Consider the following 25,473-nt stretch of genomic DNA (forward strand, 5'->3'; position numbering starts at 1 on the left):
TTTCTAATCCATGAACATGGAATATCATTCCATTTACTTAGTTCTTTGATTTTGTTCATTAGAGTTACGTAGTTTGCTTCATATAGATCTTAACATATTTTTTGTTAGATTTATACCTAAATAATTGTTTTTGGTGGTACTAATGTAAATGGTATTATGTTTTTAATTTTAAATTCCACTATTCATTATTAGTACATAGCAATTGACTTTTATATACTAACCTTGTATCCTGCAACCTTACTATAATCGTTTATTAGTTCTAGGAGTTTTTTGTCTGTACTTTTGGATTTTCTACATAGATAACCATGTCATCTGTGAATAACAGTTGTATGTTTTCTGTGTGCCTTTATTACAGTTCTTGCCTTATGGCATTATTGAGAATTTCTGCACCAATGTTCATGAGAGATACTGGTCTGTACTCTTCTTATAGTGTCTTAGTTTTGGTATTAGGGTAATACTGGCCTTATAAAATGAGTTAGGAAATATTCCTATTTCTAACTTCTGAAAGAGATTATAGAGAACTGGTATGATTTCTTAACTTAAATGTTTGGTAGAATTCACTAGTGAATCTTTCTGGGTCTGTTGCTTTCTGTTTTGATTCAATTCCTTTAGTAGGTATAGGCCTATACGGATTGTCTCTTTTTTTCTTATGTGAATTTCAGCAAATGATACCTTTCAAAGAATTGGTCCATTTCATCTTGGTTATCAAATTTGTGGGAAAAGAATTGTTGACAGTATTCCTTTATTATCCTTTTAATTTTTAGTGATGCTGCTCTTATTTCTTCCCAGGCAATATTTTTAAAGTAAGGACAAGTTATAACTGCAAGTCAAAATGAATCATTAGTATTGTAAGCTCTTAATCTTCTGTTCTTTTTACTTTTTATTTTCAAATTATTTAATGGTCCTATAACATCTTCTAGTAAGCTTAGCCCTTTTTAAGGCTAGTCTCCCCCCCCCCCCCACTTTTTCTTTATATTTTTATTTTTGGTTTCTGATGAGAAGAGTCATTTATCTGAATTTCTTTGTTCAACAAATATTTATTACATAATTATTATATACAGTCATTATGCAAGGTATATGAAAATGGATGGATCATGCGCTTGTAGGGATCTTAAGAAAGTTTTTTTTAATGTTATTTATTTTGGAGAGAGAGAGAGATAGAGGGAGAGCGGGGGAAGAGCAGAGAGAGAGAGGGAAACATAGAATCCTAAGCAGGCTCCTGGCTCTGAGCTGTCAGCACAGAGCCAGACATGGGGCTCAAACTCAAACCATGAGATCGTGACCTGAGCCAAAGCTGGACGCTGAGCCACCCAGGCGCCTGGAGTAGGGATCTTTATAGTATAATTGGGGAGGTTAAAATACATATAGAAATAATTATGATAAAAATTTAAAAGCAATAAATGTCATACAAGAATGATTCTTACTCTTATTTGCCTTATTAGGTATTTCTTGATAATTTATTCATATTAACCCTCTGAAGCCCTAATTTCTCAGTTACCCAATTCATCTACACGGGAATGGTTTTTAAGTAAAAAAATGTTTTCGTTGGCATGCGTTTTGTTTTTTGTTTGTTTGTTTTGTTTTGTTTTATTTAGAGCTTTTAAAATGACTAAAGATATTAGAAGAATAAGTTTTAAAGCCTTATGAATTTGTTCACTTTAAGAATGTAGTACTTTTTCCCTCTGCTTCAGATAATCCAAGTTGCCAGTGTTGGAGGATTTATACCATTTGTTTGGTGTTTTGTTTTTTTTTTTTGTAGGGGAGTAAGTATTAATGTTCTCAGGCATGAAGCAGAATTTTATGGAATCACTCCATTAGGTATGTGTTGTCCTAATAATTTTGTTTTTATGATGTGACTTTTCATGTAGTAAACTTGTCTAATGAAATATGTTTTGTACCAGGTCCTGTTTTTTGATGACCTGGTTCAGTGTGCTTACTTTTTGTGGTTTTTCATAGTAAAAAGAGGTTGTCAACTGATTTAACTTAAACATTTTCCTTTTCTTTCCTTATCCTCTTTAACTAGAGAAAATAAAAATGGAGTCCTATTTTTCTGTTTGCATGTACTCTTGACAAGTTTGCTTTGAAATGTTTTTAGTAAGAAGGCTTCTCCTATGCGAAGAACTGGAACGCTCATCTTGCGGCAGTGTCCTTTTTCATGGTTACTTGCCTCCACCAGGTACTTCTGCTTCGTTTAGCTAGTCTTTAAGAAAATTTGGTTTTTCATCGTTTGGCAAGTACAGGCATGTAGAGAGGAAAATCTGTTTTCTTGATTATTGAGTTTCTCGTGTATAAATATACTAGGAATGCTGAGAACTTTAATTTTAACAGAAGTCCTACTGTATGTTAGAGTGGGGATGTGCCAAACTTTTTCTTTTCTGGAAAAAGCCAGACAGGCTTGTGGGCTAGAAGATCTGGATGGCAACTACTCAGCCCTGTCGTACGCTCTGTGGACATGAACGGATGCAACCAGTACAACTTTATTGATGTAAACAGCCATGGCCCGTAGCCTGCCAGCCCGTGTTAGAGCACCGGCTGTCAGTGTCCTTTCTGTAGAACCCGGGGAGCTCTGCAGGCATAGGCCAGTGTACGAGAGAGAGGCCGTGAGGTGCCTGTCATCCCTGTCCCACCTCGGTCAGTTAGGAGACTTTTGCCTTTACCTTTGTTAAGCTGGGCTTCTGAGCAAGATTTCATTCCAAAACAGACTCTTCTGCCAAATAAAAGACATTTAGTAAAAGGGGCAGTTGAGCTGTAAAGCAGTTTCCGTGAGTGCCTTGTACCGAACACAAAGCAACTGGAAACACTGTAAACAGACAGCAAATGTGAACACTGGTGACAACTGAATTAATGATTGATTTCAGTAAGCTAGAGTTAGCTAAAATGGAATATAACATGATTGATAAATAGAAATCTGTTGAAAGAATTTATTTCATTTTCATTTTGTTGTTTTTCACAGTAATTAAATTATTTGTAATAAATTGCTATATTGGAAGGTATTTTTTAGCTATGATGAAATTCACATTTGTATATTTCTTTGTTACAGTGTGAAATTATAAATTTTTGGTAGGTGAATTTAGAAATAAATGTACCTTATTATTTCTTTTTATAGGTATTCCTAGTCGTAAAATAAACAACACAACTAGATCCTCTGCTGGTTCTAGGAATGGATTAAATTCCACAGAAAGTGAAGCTCGGGGAAATGGTACCCAGCCTGCTCTCTCTGGAACTGGAGAAGAGACTGTTAGGCTAGGTAAACAAAGATTACAGAAGTAGACAGAAAAAAAAAAAATGCAAATTGTTTTAGTTCTGAGTGATAGTGAGTAATTATTTTTTAAAGATGTGATCTTTGCCTTACCTGTCTTTTAATGTAAATATATCATTTATATTTTTATATCTCATTTGACATATAATTTATTTAAAAAGTTTGTGATCATCTGTTTGCTCTAAATCTTTAGGAGTTGACAAACCTTTTTTTTAAACATTTCTTCATTATTGAGAGACAGAGAGAGACAGAGCACGAGCGTGGGAGGGGCAGAGAGAGGGGGAGAAACAGAATCTGAAGCAGGCTCCAGGCTCTGAGCTGTCAGCACAGAGCCCGACGTGGGGCTCAAACGTACGAGCAGTGAGATCATGACCTGAGCTGAAGTCGGATGCCCAACCGACTGAGCGGTGCACCGACAAACTTTTTATGTTAAAGAAACAGGTGCCCCGACAGGTGCCCCGACACCCAGGTGCCCCGACAAACTTTTTATGTTAAAGAAACAGTAAACATTTTAGGCTCAGTCTGAACTGTTTGACTCTGCCATTGCAGCATTGAAAACAGCCAAGGACAATATGTAAATAAATGTGCATGGCTGTGTTTCAGCCAAACTTTATTAATCAAAACAGGTAGAAGACTGGAATCAGCCCATGGGCCATAGTATACGCACCCCGGCTTTAGAACATTAACCACTTCTTTTTCTACAATCAACAGGGTTTCCTGTGGATCCACGAAAGGTGCTAATTGTGGCTGGCCATCACAACTGGATTGTAGCTGCATATGCTCATTTCGCTGTGTGTTACAGGTACTGTATAAGTAATAAAGGTTTGTTTTTGGAGAGGTGTAGTTCTTAATAATTGCAATTTTATATTTACAGACATAAGAGTTGTTAGTCATCATATTTTTTTCCTGCGTATTTTGCCCACTTCTGTGTCTCTTGACTAGATTTCGTTTGGTTTTATTTATGTAATTAATTTGATAAATGTTCTGATAGCTTTTATATATCTTTCCCATTTAATATCAACTGTGATAGAATTGAGGTATCTTGAGGTTATTTCTTTTTGCTTATTCTGTCCAGCTCTTGAATCACTTAACTATTAGACTAAATGGCTAGGCAGAATTACTAATAGGAGTCTTGTGATTTTCTGTCTATAGTGATTTCAGTCTTTTGTACTCTGTAGGTGGGGGTAGTAAGACTTGGTCATGACTTTCAAAGAGTTGGGAGTGAGGTATTGAAGCAGGACAATTGTGGGCAGCAGTGATATGGTTTAATGTCTGTAACATGTGAGACTTACACAGAGGTGGTTTGGTTTTACTAATTCTTGGCATTCTCAGAAACTAAGAGAGAATGAAGAAGAATGTAGTGGAGACCAGTGATTCTGTTTCTTTAAATTGGAGAAGGGGTAGGATTCTTTGTTCACAATCACTGTATACAGTGTTACTCTGACAAAGTGGCATAGTAGCACATAGACGGTTGTGATTATTATCCCACTTAATTGCTAAAAAATAAAAGAATATATAAACATTTTGTCACTATTGAGTTTAGTTAAGAAAAAATACCCACAATAGATTAAAAATATGAAAAATAACTTATAGAGTTTACAGATGTATTTTAAAGAATCCCAGATGTATTTGTTTAAATCTGAGCTTATTGGTAGGTTAGCCATTTGGGTAAAAAAGCCTTTTGTAACAATAATCTCTATGTTATATTTTCATTGCAATAGAGAGTTAGTGCAAACTTTTCCTTCTGAGAGTATTCTGTTTTTTTTATTTTAATTATTAAATAGTATGGAAATGACTTTTTGGGTGATTTCTTTGGGGATGACTTTTATATGAAGCAAGACTGATTTGAAAAAAGGAATTTTTTGAGGGGAGGTGTTTTGAACTTAAGGGCTGTGGCTCTAAGTTGAGAAAACTATTTTAGATTTTATTTTTTATTTGGTTAAATATTATGTACGTGTTTTTATTAATAAGGAATTCCAGAGGAGTTGTGAAATAGTTATGTTACCCAGGTGTAACCTCTGTTATTGCACAGCAGTACTGAAGATTGCTACTTGCCACACAGAGACATGCAGTATTGCACAAAATTTCCCTCACTGAGTGACAAATATCAGAAGGATGCTGTTACATTTTCCATTTTTTGTGTTTGCTTTTGACCATGACCTTTCTTTGCTTTCTCTGAGTGTTGTTGATGGCAGACTAATTATGCACAGTGACGAAGGAAGAGAATTGAGGATGTATTGCATTTCCTCATATATGGTTAAATCATTTAACACAGTGGCAATTAGAAGATTTCAAAATAAATACTCAAATGATTTCAATAGTGTAATCTTTTCCACAAGTTGTTTTTCCACAGCTTTTCATAAATTTAAAACCCTAAAAAATGAAATAGTACATTGAACCCCTGTATGTTCTCACCTAGATTTACTAATTTTCCATATTCTTAGGCTTTACTTTTTTTTTTTTCCTTCAAATTTCTATTTAAATTCTAGTTAGTTAACACACAGTACAGTGTTGGTTTCAGGAGTAGTTCAGTGGTTCATCACTTACAACACCCAGTGCTCATCCCAACAAGTGCCCTCCTTAGTGCCCATCGCCCTTCCCCCACTCACTTCCCTCCCTCAGCCCTCAGTTTGTTCTCTGACCTTAAGAGTCTCTCATGGTTTGTTTCCCTCTCTCTTTTTTTTCCTCCCTCCCACGCTTACCTGTTTACTTTTGTATATCTATGTTACTGAAGAGAGGTTGTGTAAATTGTTGCCCTCCAGGAGCTTTTCGATCTTCAATCCATTCGGAACTTGCTTTTGGTTTATGGTGTGAGATTTAGGGATCTATTTTCTTTTCTTCCAAGAGGGTAGTAGCTAATTATGTTCTGATTCTTTATCACATAAATTATCCTTTCCTCAGTGAATTTGCAAGCCCTCCTTTATCTTGCTTTATATTTGTATAGATATACTTAGATCTAATTTTAGACTGTCTTCTAAAACGACCTATTTTATCTGTTCCCATATAATCTGGGGTACTACGTATTTGTAGTAAGTTGCACAATGTTGTCGGGGCATGACTCCTCCACTGCATTTCTTTTGAGATTTTAATGTGGATGGTATTCATATTCTTTGCATAAGTCTCCTGATTTCATAGTGTTGGTTCACTGGGCAGGAGTAAGGAGGTAGAGTACCAATCAAAGCTCATCTGTCTTGTTTTACATATTAAAGTTTTGTGTCACTTGTGTGGAAAATGATAAAGCATATATGTTTTTCATCTTTGTATTTGATTTTAACTTAAAAACAGTATCACCTATCATATTGAGTTAAATTTTCTTTTTTGTTTAATCTTTAATCAGAATAATTGGTTTATTCTGAAAGAGAGAGAGAAAGAGAGCACATACATGTAGGAGGGACCGAGAGAGAGGGAATCCCAAGCAGGCTCTGTACTCGCAGTGCAGAACCCCATGTGGGCTCAGACTCATGAACTGTGAGATCATGACCTGAGCGGAAACCAGGATTTGGATGCTTAACTGACTGAGTCACCAGGTGCCTCAAGTTAAATTTTCTAATTGTTATAATCACTTTCAAATATGTTGTCCTGATTCTTTTACTCTTTTTTGGCATCCCTATTTTATAATAACCTAATTTCTGTAGAGAAAGGTACCTTATAAGTATGATTTCTATAAAAGATGAGCTCATATACACTTACATTTCTAAAGTAATGATCACAAAAATCACATCATTAAATTCCGCACAGCATCTCTATTGAACACTGTCCTGAGCCTCGTATGTGTCTGTGTCTACATCAGCAGCGTGTGGTCACTATTCTCAAGGTGCTGGCAAATCCCTGCTTTGTGCCCAGTTTGACAGTTCCTAAGAGGGCCTATATGTCATATCTCAATGTTTGTACATGTTTAGATTTTACTAAATGATTTTTTTCTGTTTATGTATCATAACACATGATCCCATCTGGTGGCTGAAGTGAGTAATTGCAGAACCATATAATGCTTAGGAAAAATTGTGCATTTTCTTAAAAAAATTGTGCATTTTCTGTATATTCTTTTGAAGTTAAGGAAATCATTAGTTCTTTGAAATGATAAGGCTGAATTGCATATTTTTGCGAGTTATGGTTGTATTACTTTAGCGTACTTCAAAAAAATTTTTTTTAAGTTTTATGTATTTATTTTGGGGGTAGGGGAGAAAATCTCAAGCAGGCTCTGTGTTGCCAGTGCAGAGCCCATTGTGGGCTTGAACCCACAAGCTGTGAGATCATGACCCGAGCTGAAATCGAGAGTCACCTGCTCAACCGACTGAGCCCTCCAGGTGCATGTTAGCACACGTTATTAAACAAAATTGAAGCGAAAGTATTTCTACCCAGGTCCTCAGGTAACTGTCATGTATGAACACTGAAGGTTTTTTTATGATTGTGTGTCAGGTAGTATATAAATGAGCATCGTTTTCTTCACGCTGTGTTTATTGTCATAGGTAAGGCAAATAAAAACTTTACAACTTTGTTTCCATCGGTGTGACTTCAAAAACAGATATTCCATAGTTAAGGTTGAGGTCATTACTTGTGACTGCATAACTGTAAGTTCTGAATGTATGAAGGCTGGCTATATAATCACATGGAATACATGTCTGAAAGACTTAAGTTCAGGTAGGGCAGAAAAATTACTAAGAACTTAAAGGTATGTTTATAAGTGATGAAATATTAAAGCATTTATAGTCACTCAACTGCAGATCTGAACCGTGGTAGGCTTTATTTATTTGGAAAGAATAGGCTCATGCAATTTTTTCATTTAGAATGAAACCTTTAAAATCAGGCTTTTCCAAAGCCCTACATTTTTTTCATTTGATTGTCCCAGTTTATTGGAATGCATAGTGGTATATACCGGATTATGCCTTCATCTTGGTTTACCTGGATAGACTATCAGCCCTGTCGCCTGAAGTACCAAAAAATAATAGGTTGATTGTAGGTAGTTACAGTTAATAACTCAATAACTGATTAATAATTGAAAGGAATAATATCCTAAAATTCTGATTTTTGTGACTGTTCTATCCATAGATAATGATAGTAGCACTTTTCTGAGTAGAAAAGTGAAAGATATAATCTTTTTCTTTTCTTTTAAGTTGTTAAAGCTTTTTCAAAATCTGAGTGATTGTTCTAAACTTTCCTTTGGAGAAATATAAAATGCTGGTCTCTTGTTATGTGGCTTATATGTTCTATGTATGTAAATAGAAGATAGCTTAAGAATATTGTTCTGGCTTTGTAGAGGAAATATATTGGCAGAATCTTGTATTTAATAAATATAGCTGTGATTAATTTTTTTGGAACATTCGTTTGTATTTGCTTAATTGCTGCTGAGTCTAACTTATACTTTATTTTTACTAACAGAATCAAAGAGTCTTCAGGATGGCAACAAGTGTTTACAAGTCCATATTTGGATTGGACTATTGAACGAGTAGCTTTAAATGCCAAAGTAGTTGGAGGTCCACATGGAGACAAAGACAAAATGGTTGCTGTTGCTTCAGAGAGTAGCATCATCTTATGGAGTGTCCAAGATGGAGGGAGCGGAAGTGAAATTGGTAGGGAAATTCTTGTTCCTGCTGCATTTTGCTGGTATATGTAATACTGTGAAGTTTAAGAGGGATCGCCCATCAGCATAAGAGCCAACCTGGACCATTACTTAGCTAGAGCTGCCGCATCATCTTTCCAGGGTTCAGTGGTAATAGAACTGCTCAATGTGAGAAGAAAGATCTAGTAAAGATGGGGAAGTTTAGTGTTTTAGGAGAGAGGGGAGAGTTTTGTTTTTTTTTTTTACCAGTTTGCTCCAGCTGAAAGCTGGCAGCTTTATGAGCATATATTTTTCCTGGATCCCAGTGAGTTGGGCCACTTTCTCTCCAGTTCCGTATACTGTGGGGCCTGAAGATGGGGTAAATAACTGTCTTTCTCACCCTCATTTGTTGCTTCTAGAGCAGAAATTCTCAAACTTTTTAATCTCAGAACTACTTTGTACTCTTAAAAAGTCATTCAAGACCATTAAGAGATTTTGCTAGTGTATATTATATCTATCGTTACTTATCATTAGGAGAATTAAGGCTGAAACTTTTATAAATGTTTATTAATTAGTTTCAAAATAGCAATAATAAACCCGTTGCATGGTGACATGAGTAACATTTTAATGAAAACTAGCTTTGTTTTCCAAAAATGTTTGTGAGAAGAGTGGCGTTGGTTTACAGTTTTGTGAATCTCTAATATTTTATTGAATTCCAGTGCCTGCCTGTTTGTGCATTTAGTCTGCTGCATTATGTGTTTTTGGTTGATCTACATGAAGGAAATTTGGCTTTATGCAGATATGTAGTTGGAAAAAAAACATTTTAATAGTCTTTCCAGGTAATTGTGGACATTGTTTTTTTTGCTACTTTTCTTAAACATTTGAAATCGTATCGATGAACTTTGCATACTCTGTTAAACTAAAATTCATCAATCTGTCTTATTTAGTTTTTAATTTTTTTAATGTTTATTTTTGAGAGAGAGAGACAGACAGACAAAGCATGAGTGGGGGGGAGGGGCAGAGAAAGAGAGAGACACAGAATCTGAAGCAGGCTCCAGGCTCTGAGCTGTCAGCCCAGAGCCCGATGCGGGGCTCGAACCCACTAACCGTGAGATCATGACCTGAGCCAAAGTTGGACACTTAACCGACTGAGCTACCCAGGTGCCCCTCAGCAGTCTCTTTTATACTTTGAATGGATGTTTTATCCATGCGTGGTTTTGTGACATCATGCATTGGTCATTTGGAAAACGTTGGTTTACTGAGTTATGGAGATCTTCCAAATGTTGATATCTTTCATTGTACAATATCCAGGAAAAAAATCACTACTTACCACGTCTCTAAATTCTAATGTATTGGGACACCGTCACATTCCCTGTGGTAGGTAAAAGTATTCCACAATTCCAATTTTCACTTGAATCATTGAATTTTTATCATTGAAATAACAGGCTTATTTTGTTCTCTTTTGAGGGAAGTCTACTAAGTACTCAAATCTGAATTACAATGGTTTGTCACCCTTTCAGATAAAAATGACATTCTGTGAAAAGAGCTGCTAGGTTAGCTCTCAGCTCCAGCATTCGAGATGCTTTTCCTTGACTGACGTACACATAGTACTTAGTCACACAGAATATTAAGAACACATATACTCAAAATTGAGATTGAGTCAGTACAAAATGCTATATAAATTGCTTCATCAAAGACATTCTTAAACTGGCCTTTTTTTCTTTCCTTGCGAGAGTGTGTGGCAGAGAATTGAATGGCTGCTGGTACAGTTTGGTGCCCCTGCTTTAATTTGTGCTCAGGTGCCTGCCATTGTCACCCACGTTGCTTTGCATACCTACCGTCAGTGTAACTGTCAACACAGATGTTTTAGGATAAAGCATGAGATTCATAAAAGTTTTTAATGTTTCGAGTATTTCAACACCACATGCGTTTGTGGCCGTACATTCACGCAAAAGATCTTTAATGATCGATTGGTTCTGACACCAAATTAATAGAAGCAAAATACCAGGGTCAGCTACATCTGTATATGAATCTGTTTGTAGGACAAAAATGTAGTCTGGCTCACAAGATACTGTCTCTGCCAAGTCTTTAATTCAGGAACTTACTGTGTAATTGAAAAGTGGCAGCATTGTGATTTTTTTACTGACTTTTCATCTAGTAGGCATTCAGCATTGTCACGCGTCCCAGGCTTTCTCAGCTGCTAGCAGTTGTGTGCGCCTCTCTAGCCAGTCCAGCACCATAATTACCCTGTAAAGTGCTTCAGTGCCTCTTTCATTTCTACTTTGAAATTTTATAACAGTTCTGGCTTTTGAAGACCTTTTCATATCTTCATTTAAAATATTTTTTTCCAGGGGCACATGAATGGCTCAGTTGGATGAGCATCCGGCTCTTGATTTCAGCTCAGGTTATGATCCCAGGGTCATGGAATCGAGCCCCATTTTGGGCTCCGTGCTGAGCATGGAGCCTGCTTGGAATTCTCTCCCTCCGCCCCTCTCCCCTACTGCCACATGCTCGTCCTCTCTCTCTCTCTCTCTCTGTCTCTCAAATAAAAATAAGTTTTTGTTTTTTTTTAAGTTTATTTATTTTGAGAGAGACAGAGTGCAAACAGGGGAGGGAGGGGCAGAGAGAGGGAGAATCTCGAGTAGGCTCTGTGCTTTCAGTGCAGAACCCAACACTAGGATTGAACTCACAAATCTGTGAGATCACGACCTGGGCCGAAATGGAGTCAGATGCTCAACCAACTGAGCCACCCAAGTGTCCCAAAATTCTTGTCTTTAAACTGAATATGTGATCTCAGTGTGCCCACAACTGGCATTAGGGTAGTATTCAGAAATGTTCTGTTGGATAGGCACAATAAGATATCAACATCTATACATTTGAGGGAAATAATAATTTTTGTTAATTCTAATAGTTAATTTCCTATTTTCCTATTTTGCTCCAGTCTCCCTTCCATGTCATATCTATATTTGTCAGCACCTTTAGACTTAGATGGCACAGCTGTGGGTTTTGCAGCAAATGTTTTAATTTTATCATTTTGAAGCCAAAGAACCATCAATAAGTAGATGAAAAATGTATTAGAATAAACTTATTTTAGAATAAATTATTTCAAACAGTTTCAAATAAAGTTTTAAAATTTGTAGAGGTTTCCAGAACATTTTTAATACTAATATTGCAAAACACAGCAAAGTACATATTTCTCAACTGTGTTTCTTTGTAGGCTCGAGGAAAGTTTGGGTTTTAAGGTAATTTATTGGACAATAAAGAGGTTACAACAGATAAAACTGAAGACAAACAGAACATAGTGGAAGTATTTCCAACAAACTAAGTTAATCTTGGGGAAACTTACAAAGTTAGTTATATCATACAGCTATCAATATAGACAATTCTAGGCAACATAAGAATAGATACATACATTCTGTTAGCTGTCGTAATGATGTCCCCATTAAGTCAGGTAGCATCTGGAAGATTCCTCCGTATATTCTTGAGATAACGACAGTAAACAAGGCAAATAATTCTTTAATATTATATAAAAATAGTCTTGACCTCTCAGACTTCTAGAATGTGTCTCAGAGACCCACAGAGACTCACATACCACACTTTGAGAATTATTGTTCTAGACCACTTGCCTTCCCTTCTCTCCAGCTTCCCACCTGACCTCCCCACATTTCAAATCTCCTGTGAGTCATCGGGACTTATACTTGGTATGTCTTCACCTGGGTCATTATCCTTTATTCCTTTGAAGTTACCAGCTCTAGTTCCCCAGCTCAAACATTCTTTTACTTCCCTGGGATCTTTACTTATCGCTTCCCTTGTATCAGGTTTGGAATCTGTCATCACATTCCCTCTGGCACAGAGCCTCAGTTTCCTCGCACTACTCCCTTTGCTGTTTTTCCCTGAAGAAACCCCAACCCTGGTGGGGGTGCCTGGGTGGCTCAGTTAAGCGTCGTCTGACTTTGGCTCAGGTCATGATCTCACGGTTTGTGGGTTCAAGTCCCACTTCAGGCTTTGTGCTGATAGCTCAGAGCCTGGAGCCTACTTCAGATTCTGGGTCTCCCTTTCTGCCTCTCCCCTGCTTGTACTCTGTCTCTCTCTGTCTCTTAAAAATAAATGTTAAAAAAAATTTTTTTTTAAAAAGAAGTCCCAACCCTGGCCAAATCCACCTTTCTACCTGAAAAGCTAAATATGACTTGGAAACAGAAATGCATGCATACAAAGCAATACTTCATCTCCATTCATGACCTCTACTCTCAGGTGGGCCTTTAAAAGCTACCCAGAGGGGCGCCTGGGTGGCTCAGTCGGTTAAGCGTCCGACTTCGGCTGAGGTCATGATCTCGCGGTCCGTGAGTTCGAGCCCCGCGTCGGGCTCTGTGCTGACAGCTCAGAGCCTGGAGCATGTTTCAGATTCTGTGTCTCCCTCTCTCTGACCCTCCCCTGTTCATGCTCTGTCTCTCCCTGTCTCGAAAATGGATAAAACGTTAAAAAAAAAAAAAAAAAAGCTACCCAGAAATGCTCATGCGTTATCCTTGTCACTTTGCCACTCTCCTAAATGACTATTTCACACTGTTTTCCTTTTCTTTAGACTTCCAGCACTTTCTGCCACTCTCATTGAGAGAGAATATCAAGTCATATCTGTGTATCTGTGCTCGTATACGCTGTTGTCCCATGTGTTACCATCACTAAGTTGTCCCTGCTTTAATCTAAGGCCAACTGCGTGCATTTTGTTGTATAACTAGATCCTGTTTGCTTTCACTTACAAGGAGCAAGGACATTGCTCCAGTAGCCGTTTGCTCTGTCTCCTGCTTCGTAAGGACTGCTCACCTCCTGCTCTTGGACCCTTTCCGCCAGCACACAACCATGCTGTAATTCTGTGGTGAGAATAACAACAAAAACTACCCTACATTCTCTTTCAGGTTTTGCTCCATTTTTCTGCTTTCCTAAAGCAGAAGATAGGAGTTACCTGAACTTGTTTCAATGTCCTCCTCTTCTGTTCTTTCCTGAAGTTGCTCTAATCATTCTTTTGCCCCCACTGCTTCATAAAACTACTCTTGTTAGTATGACCTGTGGTCTGTACTCTGCTAAATCCTGTGATCAATTCCGAGTCTCCTCTTATTAAAACTTTAGAGCTGTCATTTGATACCATGATTCCTTTCCTTTGGAGGACTTTTCCTCTTTTGGCTTCCAGGATACTTTATAATCCTGATTTTTATCCAACCTCCTTGTGTCTTATCGGTTCCTTTTTGATAGTTCCTCCTCATTTGACTGATTTCAAATTGTTGGAGGGCCCCAGAGCTCATCTTTCCTCTGTATTTATTCTGTTACTGATCTCATACACTCTAATGGTGCTGTGTGCTGATGAGTCACATGTTTATGTGTCTATTGTTGGCCCCTCCTCCGAACTTCAGAATTGTGCTTGTGTGAGGGGTCCCAAAGACCACTTCCAGTTTCAGTGGTTTGCACTCACAGGATTCAGCAAGAGCTACTTAGGGTTATGATTTATTACAATGAAAACATACAAAGCAAAATCAGTAAAAAGACGCATGGGATGAAGTCTAGTGGAAATCAAGTATAAGGTTTCAAGAGTTCTCTTCCAGTGTTGTCCCAAAGGACATGCTTAATTTCTCCAGCAATGGATTGTAACAATACCTGTGGAATGGCTGCCAGAGAAGCTCATTAGACATTTGATGCCCAGGATTTTTCCTGGAGGCTAGTCACAGAGGCAGCCTCTGCGTGGCACGTACCAGGAGTCCACAGTTCCCAAAGGAAAGCAGGTGTTCACCATTAACCCCATTGTTTACACAGTTTAGGTTGTCTGTCACCATGGATTACATTTCCTTTGTTTAGTTTCATGAGTGGAATTACTTAGTATGTATTCTTTTGTGTCTGGCTTCTTTCATTTAGCATAATGTTTCTGAGATTCATCTATATTGTTGTATGTATCAGTGACCCGTTCCTTTTTACTGCTGAGTAGTAGTCCGTTGAATGAGTATCCTAGAATTTGTTTATCCATTTATCTGTTGATGGACATTTGGTTTATTTCCAGTTCAGAGGTGTTATAAATTCAAGAAGTCGTCTTTCTCTGGGCATGTTTTCTTTTCTTTCTTCTCTTGTTTTGTTTTGTTTAGTGAATATGTTTTCTCAAGGTAAATCAAGGTAAATAACCTAGCAGTGGAATTTCTGGGTCATATAAAAAGTGTATGCTTAATGTTATAAGACACTTACAAACTGGTTTCCAGAGCAGTTGTATTATTTTACATTTCTGCTAGCAGTGTATGAGAGGAGTATATACAGTGATTTTAATGGTGGTTTTAATTGCATTTTGCTGCGGATTAATGATACTGAGTATCTCTTTCATGTGCTTTATTGACCATTTATATTATTTCTTTTGGGATGTGTCTTTAAATCATTTTCTCAGGGCACCCGGGTGGCTTGGTTGAGCATTCGATTCGGCTCACGTCAAGATCCCAGGGTTGTGGGATCCAGCCCCTCGTGGTTCGGCTCTGCGCTAAGTGTAGAATATGCTTGGTATTCTCTCTCCTCCCTCTGCCCCTCTTCCCCGCTTGTGCACACACTCTCTGTCTCTCTCTCAAAAAAAAAATTAAATTAAAAAAAAAATAATTGTTTGGGGCATCTGGGTGGCTCAGTCGGTTAAGCGGCAGACTTTGGCTCAGGTCATGATCTCACGGTTTCAGGAGTTCGAGCCCTGTGTCGGCTCTGTGCTGACAGCTCAGAGCCTGCTTGAGATTCTCCCTCTTTCTCTGCCCCTTGCCTGCTCATGCTCTCTGTCTCTCTCAAAATAAATAAACTAAAAAATAAAAATAAAATAAATAAATCATTGTTCTCTTTTTATGAGGTTGTCATTCTATTATTGATTTGTGATAGTTCTTTATATATTCCGGATTAGAGGTTTGCAGCCAGGCATATTATCACCTAGGAGGCATGTGGAAGTGTCTGGAGACATTTTTGATTGACACAGCTAAGGGAGTTCTTTGTGTGTATCCCTCTGTCTTCCTCCCTCCCTCCCTTCCCCTCTCCATTATCTCTTTCTCCTCTCCTTTTGTCTTCTTTTTGGAACTCAGCTTTGTATTAGACTACTTCATATTGGTCTAGAGATCACTGAAGCACTGTTGGTTTGTTTCATTTTTCTCCCCATTTTTAAAACAATTTAGATCAGTTTTTTTTATGCCTTTAATATTATTTACCCATTTTCTTCAGTTAAGCCCATCTAGTAAGTTTTTTATTTGCGATATTGGACTTTTAAGCTGCAAAATGACCTCTTTTGATTCCATTTTAGTTTGTTTTTCTGCTGAGATTTCTTAACCTTTTTACTTATGATGTTCTACTTTTTATTAAATCCAGCATATTCATTATAGTTGTTCCGTTATTTTTTGACTTTAATTCCAGTATCTGGATCATCTCATATTTTTATTTCAGGCCCTATTCTACTTTGCACGTCTAGGAAGTTTTGACTGTATGCAGGGCATGTGCATGATACATCATATAGAGGATATGATTATGTTCTGTCTTAAAAGATGTGAGGTTAGTCCTGGTAGGCAGTTAAATTACTGGAGGATCTTCTTGATCCTGCTGGGCTTGTTTTTGTGCTTTGTTAAGGGTAGTTAGCCTCGCTCTGCTTGATTTTTTATTTAAAGGCTTGGCTCCTATTCAGGGGTGTGGTCCTTATTCCTAAAGTGTTGCCTTTTCTGGAGTCTTTACGGAAGGAACGTCTGAGGTGTTCATCCAGGGTTCTCCACTCTTCCTGAGCTGGAGCGACCCATGTAACCTCTGTCACCTGTACTCTGCACTCAGGCCTGTGGCAGCCTTTCTCTTCTGTTTTTTGGGGATTTTTCCTCTGCCCAGGTGCAGTCCGGCCTCTGCCAACGGGTAGGAAACCCGTGTGCAGACCTTCTGTGCCGCCGGCTCACTCACCCTGGCGCACTTGCCTTTTTCTTATCACTTTTGCTCTCAGGTTCTAGCCACCTCATCAACTGCGCGCTCTACCTCAGTCTCTTCAGTTCAGGGAGAAGCCGTCACTCTGCCCGTGAGTTTGACCTCCCTGTGGTAGGGCCAGTAAAGCGCCCTGAACGCCGAAAGCCGGGTGAATGCGGGGCTCCTGGCTATTTCCCACCTTTGCGTCTTCAGCTACCCGTTGTCCGGTGCCTGAACACAGCTGCCTCGTGTGTTGTGGCCCGTTGTCGCTTCACCATGAGGAAAAATCCGATGCCGTGTGTATGCCATCATGGCTGGCAGGGGGAGTCCTCCCTAACAACTGTAGGGAAAAAGTTTTAACGTTACAACTTTGAAATTATGATACGCTGGTAATTAATTGTACGGAGAGAAAGTTAAGTTGTGTTTTCTCTCCCCTCCCCCACTCCTTTTTTCAAACAGGCGCTTGTAACACGGCAGTGAGTGGAGATTTCAGGCCTTCCTTTGCTTTCAGAGGCCAGTGTGGTAGGGAGCTGTGTTGGGAGACGGTACGTGGTAATTTGTTCATGTCCAGTGAAAGAAACCACTGATTATTACAGATGTTCTTCAAACTTGACAGCACCATCCAAAGAAAATTGTTTGGCTGGTTTGTCTGGGATAGAGCTCTTCCAGAGGTCGGGCTCCTTTCATCTTAACTTGTATAAGGCGGCGCTGCCGGATTGCTGCTAGAAGCAGCGTTTTGCTGAAAGGGTCCCCGAAGACAGGAACTTGTCATTACTTGTAGCGTGTCTTCCCTGTGGATAGTAGCCGAGATTGTTGAGCCTAAGCAGGAGTGACACTTTGAGTTTCTTGAGATCATTCGGAATGCCTTCCTTGATTTCCCTCGATTTCATCCTTCTCTAGAGTAATCGATGTTAGTTGGTTTTCTAGTTTTTATTTCCACCTTTCACGCGGCCCATAGTACTGAATATGGTTGGTTTCACATGTTCTGAACAATTGTTTTGCATCAAAATTAAAGGACTTCCTAAAATTGTGTTTGAGGTGATGATTTTCTGCTCTGGAGTGGCAGGTTTTTGGGTATGTGTGTTGTATTTTATTTTGCTGAGTTGTTGTTTTTTTTTTTTTTTTTTTTTTTTGGTTGACAGGTTGGGTTGAGGTGGTGTATTCATGTGTATAAATACATATTTATACATATAGATTATATATATATGTGTATATATACATATACATATATATATACACATATATATGTGTATATATACATATACATATACATATACACATATATATGTGTATATATACATATACATATACATATACACATATATATGTGTATATATACATATACATATACATATACACATATATATGTGTATATATACATATACATATACATATACACATATATATGTGTATATATACATATACATATACATATACACATATATGTGTATATATACATATACATATACATATACACATATATATGTGTATATATACATATACATATACATATACACATATATATGTGTATATATACATATACATATACATATACACATATATATGTGTATATATACATATACATATACATATACACATATATATGTGTATATATACATATACATATACATATACACATATATATGTGTATATATACATATACATATACATATACACATATATATGTGTATATATACATATACATATACATATACACATATATATGTGTATATATACATATACATATACACATATATATGTGTATATATACATATATATATACATTACACATACAATATATACACATTATATATATATGTGTATATATACATATATATACATTATACATACAATATATACACATTATATATATATGTGTATATATACATATACATATATATATACACACATATATATGACATTCTTAGCAATACTTACCACTTTTTTTTTCTTTTTGTCCAGTGTAAATCATTTTTCCTCCTAGGTGCCTGGCTTTTTCAAAATTAGTTGAGAAATTTTTTTTGAAGATTCATTTTTGGACTGCCTGGCTGGTTCAGTCAGTGGAGCGTGCAACTCCTGATCTTGGGGTTTTGGGTTGGAGCTCTTCGTTGGGTGGAGAGATTACTTAAAAATATTTTTACATTTTTATGAAAAACAAAGAGGTTGCATGCTCCACCAACTGAGCCAGCCAGGTGCTCCTGGTTAAGAATTTTCAAGGCGTTATTTATTGCTGCTGGTCTTGTCTTGTATGTAGTTCACAGTTCTGAACAGAAAGGGAAATACTGTGCACTGGTGTAAGAATCAAAAGAAATCGGTTACCTTTTCTGGATTATGCTTTCAGTACATGCTGCAGTTGCAATTAATTGGTTTGTTTCTTCCCATGAGTTCTTCAGAGCCTTATGCATCATGTTTTTCTATTATATATTGTCCAGAAACGACTGTAAAGGGCCATAATGCCATACCAAAGTGAGCCTAGAATTCTAGAATTCTCTCTTTTAGCTATTCTTGGGTCTTCTGCTACTGATGTGGGATATTTGCTCCTTACAGCCTCCCTTCCTACATCCCCTCTTTCCCCTTTCTCTGATTCTCTGGGCTTGCCCATCCCCCCTCCCTCTTCCCCCCCCCCCCCCCCCCCCCACCATTTGGTGAACTATTTACCTTTAAAAAAAACTCAGATGGCTTCTTTTCTAAAAAATATCTTCAAACCTCTTTTCTTAACCCCCCCCCCTCTTATTCCTCTGGACGTCACTTGATCCTGTGTATCCACATCTTTTAGTTATTGTTGTGTTATGGTATAATTGGTTGTTTGCATTTTTTCTCTTTTAAACCTTAAGTACCCAGTAATATCCTGTCTTTTCATGTGTTTCATCCTATGGCCTGATATGATGCCTGTTGAATGAATTAAATGGAGATCTGCAATGCTGAGAGACAAGGAGTTTAAAATAATTTGAGTAAAGGCTTGAATGTTTTTAGTAAGATTTCTTGCTGCTTTTTTTTCTTTGTGTGTGTGTGTGTGCGCGTGTGTGTGTGTGTGTGTATCCAGATTTCTGGACATGTTCTTAGATAGTTAACGCTGCCAAGTCTCTGTCTTGAGATCAGTGGTTCCCAAATACCCCAGTCATTAGCAATCTGTAGCTAAATCTCATATAGGTTTTATAAAGGTGTGGTGGGTTTTCTGATTTAGCGAGTCTGGGATGAATCTTAGGATTCTTTTTATTTTGTTCACTTAAAATTTTTTTTTTTTTTTAATTTTCTTTATTTTTGAGAGGCAGAGAGAGACAGAGCGCGTGTGGGGGAGGGGCAGAGAGAGGGAGACACAGAATCCGAAGCAGGCTCCAGGCTCTGAGCTGTCAGCACAGAGCCCAATGCGGGGCCGGAACTCATGAACCTTGAGATCATGACCTGAGCCGAAGTCGAACGCTCAACTGACTGAGCCACCCAGGTGCCCCGTCATTTCGTTCACTTTAAATTTACCTGGTTATTTTGATGGTCAACCAAGTGTGGGAACCACAGCTTTAGATAATACGGTGTTTTAGGGTAAGGTTACTTAGGGCAGCTACTTATGAGCTTACCAAGTTTCTTGTTTTTGATCCCTAAAGGGTCTAGCATATAACTTACGGAAATGAGAACACATTTAGTCACCTTGAAGATGTTTCTAATCTGGGCTTTGATGAATTCTAAAGATAGTGACTATTTAACTCTTTATTTTTTACTACCTTTTAAGGAGTGTTCAGCCTTGGTGTTCCCGTAGATGCTCTCTTCTTTATCGGTAACCAGTTGGTGGCTACGAGTCACACAGGGAAAGTGGGAGTATGGAATGCCGTCACTCAGCACTGGCAGGTTAGTTTTAACTAAAGCACATTACAGAAAATGTTTCTGAAACTCATGCTGACTATGCATTTGCTTCATTTTTGTGGAATTCATAGTGTGGAATTCATAGCATAATGATTAGATATTCGTGTATATTGCAGAATGGTCACAGTAAGCCTAGTTTAACATCTTTCACCAAATGCAGTTACAGAATTTCTTTCTTGTTTCAAGAATTTTAAAAGATAAACTCTTAGCAACTTTCAGATGTGCGATATAGTATAAACTATAGCTGCTATGCTGTACATTACATTCCCTTGACTTATTTTATAACTGGAAGTTTGTATCTTTGTATCTTTGTTTAAGTAGGCTCTATGCCCAACGTGGGGCTTGAACTCACAACCCTGAGATCAAGAGTTGCATGCTCTAAGGACTGAGCTGGCCACGCCCTTACTTTTTTTTTTTTTTTTAAATCTTTAAAAAAAATGTTATATATATATATATATATGTATATATATTTTAGATTTTTTAAAAATTTATTTTGAGAGAGAATGAGAGAGCGTGAGTGGGGAGGGACAGAGAGAGAGAGAAGAGAGAGGGAGGGAGGGAGGGAGGGAGAGAGAGACAGAGAGAGAGACAGAATCCTAAGCAAGCTCCGCATTATCAGTGCAGAGCTGGACAAGGGGCTGGAACTGAACCAGGGTTTAGAACTGAACTGTAAGATCATGACCTGAGTGGAGATTAAGAGTTGGAAACTTAACCAACTGAGCCACCCAGGCGCCCCTTACCTTTTATCTTTTGGTTTTGTTTTGTTTGTTTGTTTCTAGGTTCCACATAAGTGAAATCATAGGAATTTGTCTTTCTTGGTCTGATTTTTTTCATTTAACATAATGCCCTCAAGGTCCATCCACATTATTGTAAATGACAGTGTTTGTTTGTTTGTTTGTTTCTTTCTTTTTTTGTGGTTGAGTAATATTCCAATGTATATTTATACTACATGTTCTTTATCTCTCCATCCATGGATGGACACTTATGCTGTTTCCATATCTTGGCTATTTTAAATAATGCTGTAGGGAATATGGTGGTACCTATATCTTTTTGAGTTAGTGTTTTTGTTTACTTCAGATATCTACCCTGCAGTGGAATTGCTGGATCCTATGATAGTTCTCTTTTTAATTTTTTGAGAAACCTTCCTACTATTTTCCATAGTGGCTGTAACAATTTACCTTGTGACCAACAGTGCACGAGAGATCCCTTTTCTCCACATCCTTGCCAACACTTGTTATTTCTTGTTTTTTGATAATGGCTATTCTAACAGGTGTGAGGTGATAACTCATTGTGGTTCTGAGTTGCATTTCCCTCACGATGAGTGATAGTGAGCATGCTTTCGTGCACCTGTTGGCCATCTGTATGTCTTTGGAGAACTGCCTATTCAAATCCTGTACCCATTTTTTTTTGTTTTTATTTTTGATTACATAAAATATTACATATATTTATAGTGACATTTACTTCTAGATACAGATTTGATTATGTTTTGAAGAATGTTTAGTTACTTGGGAAAATGAGTGAGTATTTAAACTGCGGTTTGATGTTTCATATTTTTGAAATGTTTTAACTTAACATGCTTTGAGAATAGTAGTCCAGGCAAACTTCATTTCCTGAGTAAAGCTCAGAACGTTGTAGAAATACATAGCCTGTTCAGAGAAGATAGCAAGCTAAATGATCTCAAGTACTTGAGAGGAACAAGAGGATAAGACTATAAAAGAGTTAATGCTTGATTCTGAAGGAGAGAAGAAAAATTAAAGGACTTAAGTAGAGAGTAACATGATTAGATCCCTGTTTTAGGAAGGTAGCAGCATTAACTACTATGAAAGCAGGGCTGGAGATCAGGGGTAATCCAGCAAAGAAGCAGACAGATTTGACGAAAGGCAGTGATGGTAGAGGTGGCAAAGGTGAGCCTATTTGAAAAACATTTCATAAGCCTTCCTGAAAGTACAGGACTGGTGTCTGGTTTGGGTGTGGAAAATTAAAGGAGAGGGAGATGTATTTCCAGTTTTGGATTGCTAGTTTTGACAGTCGGGTGGATGGTAGTAAGTTGACAGGGAACATGTTTACTCTGAGATTCCTGTAGGCATCAAAATGAATGTGTGCAGTACACATTTGGGAGCATTCCTTTGGAATTTAGGAAGGAAGAAAGGGCTAGAAAGTAGTATTTAGAAACCACAATGCTTCTATGACAACTGAAAAAGTAAGAACTGCTTCAGGGTTTTCTGTTGAGAGGATGCACATAGGAAGAAAAAAAGTCTGGGAAACATTAGCATTTAAGGGGACAAGATAAGGAAACCAAGAGCCACAAGAACATACGTGATTGAGAAATAACATTAGTCTAGGATATGATTTGTAAATATAAGTTAATTAGGTTTTGTTTGGGGCAAGCCAGATTGTGGGAACTGAAGAATCAAAAGACCAGAGATTGGACACAGCAGACTCGGAGTTAGCTTTCAAGAAGTTTGGTGGTGAAGGAAAGCAAGGAGACAAAGTAATAGCGTGAGAATCAAGGCTGGGTGGTAGAAAAGATGTTCAGTGTTTTGTTTTTTTTCTCTAAGATGAGAGAAGCTTGAGCATGGTTGTAGTCAGAGAGGGAAGTTATCTGAGAAAGCACATGGAGGGTGAAAGAATGGAGATGATCTCTCATCCCATCGAAGTCCGGAATGTATGAGATGTAAAACAGCTTAGAGACTTTCACCCAACAGAAAGTAGAGATGCCTCCTTCTCTGATGAAAGAGTAAGGAAGGAGGATTGAAGAACATAAATTCAGTGGAAGACAAAGGCACTGGAAGTATGTATCGAGGATTGCAGAGATTGTAATTTGTACATTTGTAGTGGACCTGGGTGATAGAACTATGTGAGTGTCTCCATTAGTGCTCAGTACTGGGAATAAATAGGAGCAAGAGGAAAGAAACCAGCATTAGCCTGATCCAGGATTGGAGAGTTAATAAAGTGGATATGACACACCAAGGGATGAGAAAACATAAAGATGGCAAAGTAGTTGAAATCCTGAGATCAAGAAGTAAGGAGGTGCCAGGTGGACGGAGAAGGAGGCAGGGATGTCAAGGGACTCGAGGGATGTTAAAGCCGACTGATGACTAGTAAGGAGTGAGAATTGTTGGGAAGACAGGAAGTGATACCTCTGTAAAGAGGAATGTGAATTTCTAATGATTAACGGAAGGTCTGCTTTCAGATAGGTTATTTGACAAATTATGTCAAATCTGAACTTTTAGTGGGTAGGGGAAGCTATACTAGCTGTGCCATAAATTTGGGTTCCTAAAGGAACATACTTCTTTATTCTTTTTTTAAACCAATGTTTCTAAAACTACATATAAAAGTGTTCATATCTTTGGGGTCCTGAAAACTGTACCAGCTTCCTCAAAGTGCCCTTTATTCTAAAGCTTTTATTCCCATGTAAAACCTGATGATTCTCGTTTGGTGTACGCATGAATTGAAAACCATATCCGACAAAGCGGGTTTGTTTCTACATTTCAGGAAGACCTTGGGAAAGTTGAGCATTCAGCATACAAGCCTTGTAAACCAACTAGGTGAACTTCACTGTAGTGTAGAGGTGGCATGTAATGAAGTCTCAGCGTCTGTGGTCCAGACGTCCCTGGGCAGTTACCGGACCCCAGGCCGACCCGAGTGCTGTGACGCTGGTTGAGTAGGTTCTGATTTGGCCTTTAGCAACAGTTCTGCCCTCGAATAACACACAAAGTATGCGGGACAGCCGTTGTATATTCAAGGTTGATTTGAAGTATTTGAATCAGATGAGTGAGAGAGAGAGAGAGAGAGAGAGTGTGTGTGTGTGTGTGTGTGTGCGTGTGCGCGCGCATGTGTAAGTTCTAAAAGCTGTTGTGAAATTATCGTTGGTGTAGCAGTTCTTATAACAGCTGCAATAAGATTTTAAGGAAAATTTCCTGAAAGCATTGTATCTGATTTGGGTAAGAAAAAAGAAAAATGATTTTTTTGTTTGTTTGTTTTAGTGCCTCAATGAAAGAGGCATTAAAGAAACGCCCTTTGATAAGAAGGATATTCATACTTTGAAGGGAAGCACTGGAAAGAAATACACATCAGCAAAGAAATTGATAGGCTGGTAAATCCAAATAAGTGATTATTTAATAAGTAATGGATGAGGGTAAAAACATACTGTTAAAAATGATGATTATCTAGGTAGAGATTGTGGTTGAAAGATTCTAGGCCCTTTGTAGTGCTTGGGAACACAGATTGATTTTTTTTTTTTTTTAGACTGATTGTTTTCAAATTGTGTATCATTTAATTTTGTACATAGAGATAATGATAATCATCATGCGCTACCTTAGAAGAGAAAATCCACTTCCATTGTAGATTTGTGACCATCATGTCTGAACCAAATACATTAATCAGTACGATTTCTCAGGTTCTTGATGTGAAGTTGTCAGGATAAGGAAGAAGAGGCCCCAGAATGACTGTCTCTCGCTTATGCTAGGAGAGAAGAACTCAGTCCTAACACCTACCTCTATAATTTACTCATCCTCTGCTTTCTCTGTTCTTCTTGTACTGAGGGGTAGACATGTAGGAAAAGCAGGATTTGGGTCAAGGGTTGCAGAAAAAGAGGTTGTAGAAGGTTCTGGTCTTAGAGCCTATCTTCCCAGAGAACCAATGGTAGAAATGTTTGCCTTGGATGTGTGTTGGGACGCTCCAGGCTGCAGCCACTCTTTCATTGATAAGGGATCTAAAAGGAGAGGAATCTCATTCCCTTATCTGTCCCCATCCCCCTACTCTCAAGATTCTGGGGTAGGAGTTGAAGTTCTTCCTAGAGTATTGGAACTAAAAAAAATGAACTTGGCATGAGAAAACTCGTCATTGGCATTAAAGCAGCCTTCCCTCCATTCTTCAGACACCTTTACTCATATCA

General features: G+C 37.9%; 1 protein-coding gene across 1 annotated transcript in view; it reads left to right on the plus strand.

The window, feature by feature from the left end:
• Positions 1 to 25,473, plus strand: part of KCTD3 (potassium channel tetramerization domain containing 3) — a 54,252-nt gene that overhangs the window by 9,200 nt on the left and 19,579 nt on the right. The window contains exons 5-10 of the mRNA XM_042925073.1: positions 1,760 to 1,818; positions 2,096 to 2,176; positions 3,107 to 3,247; positions 3,971 to 4,061; positions 8,636 to 8,826; positions 20,446 to 20,561. Coding sequence (XP_042781007.1) covers positions 1,760 to 1,818; positions 2,096 to 2,176; positions 3,107 to 3,247; positions 3,971 to 4,061; positions 8,636 to 8,826; positions 20,446 to 20,561 — 679 coding nt within the window. The remainder of the gene's footprint in view (positions 1 to 1,759; positions 1,819 to 2,095; positions 2,177 to 3,106; positions 3,248 to 3,970; positions 4,062 to 8,635; positions 8,827 to 20,445; positions 20,562 to 25,473) is intronic.

This window comes from Panthera leo, chromosome F3 (assembly GCF_018350215.1).
Source record: "Panthera leo isolate Ple1 chromosome F3, P.leo_Ple1_pat1.1, whole genome shotgun sequence".
NCBI lineage: Eukaryota > Metazoa > Chordata > Mammalia > Carnivora > Felidae > Panthera > Panthera leo.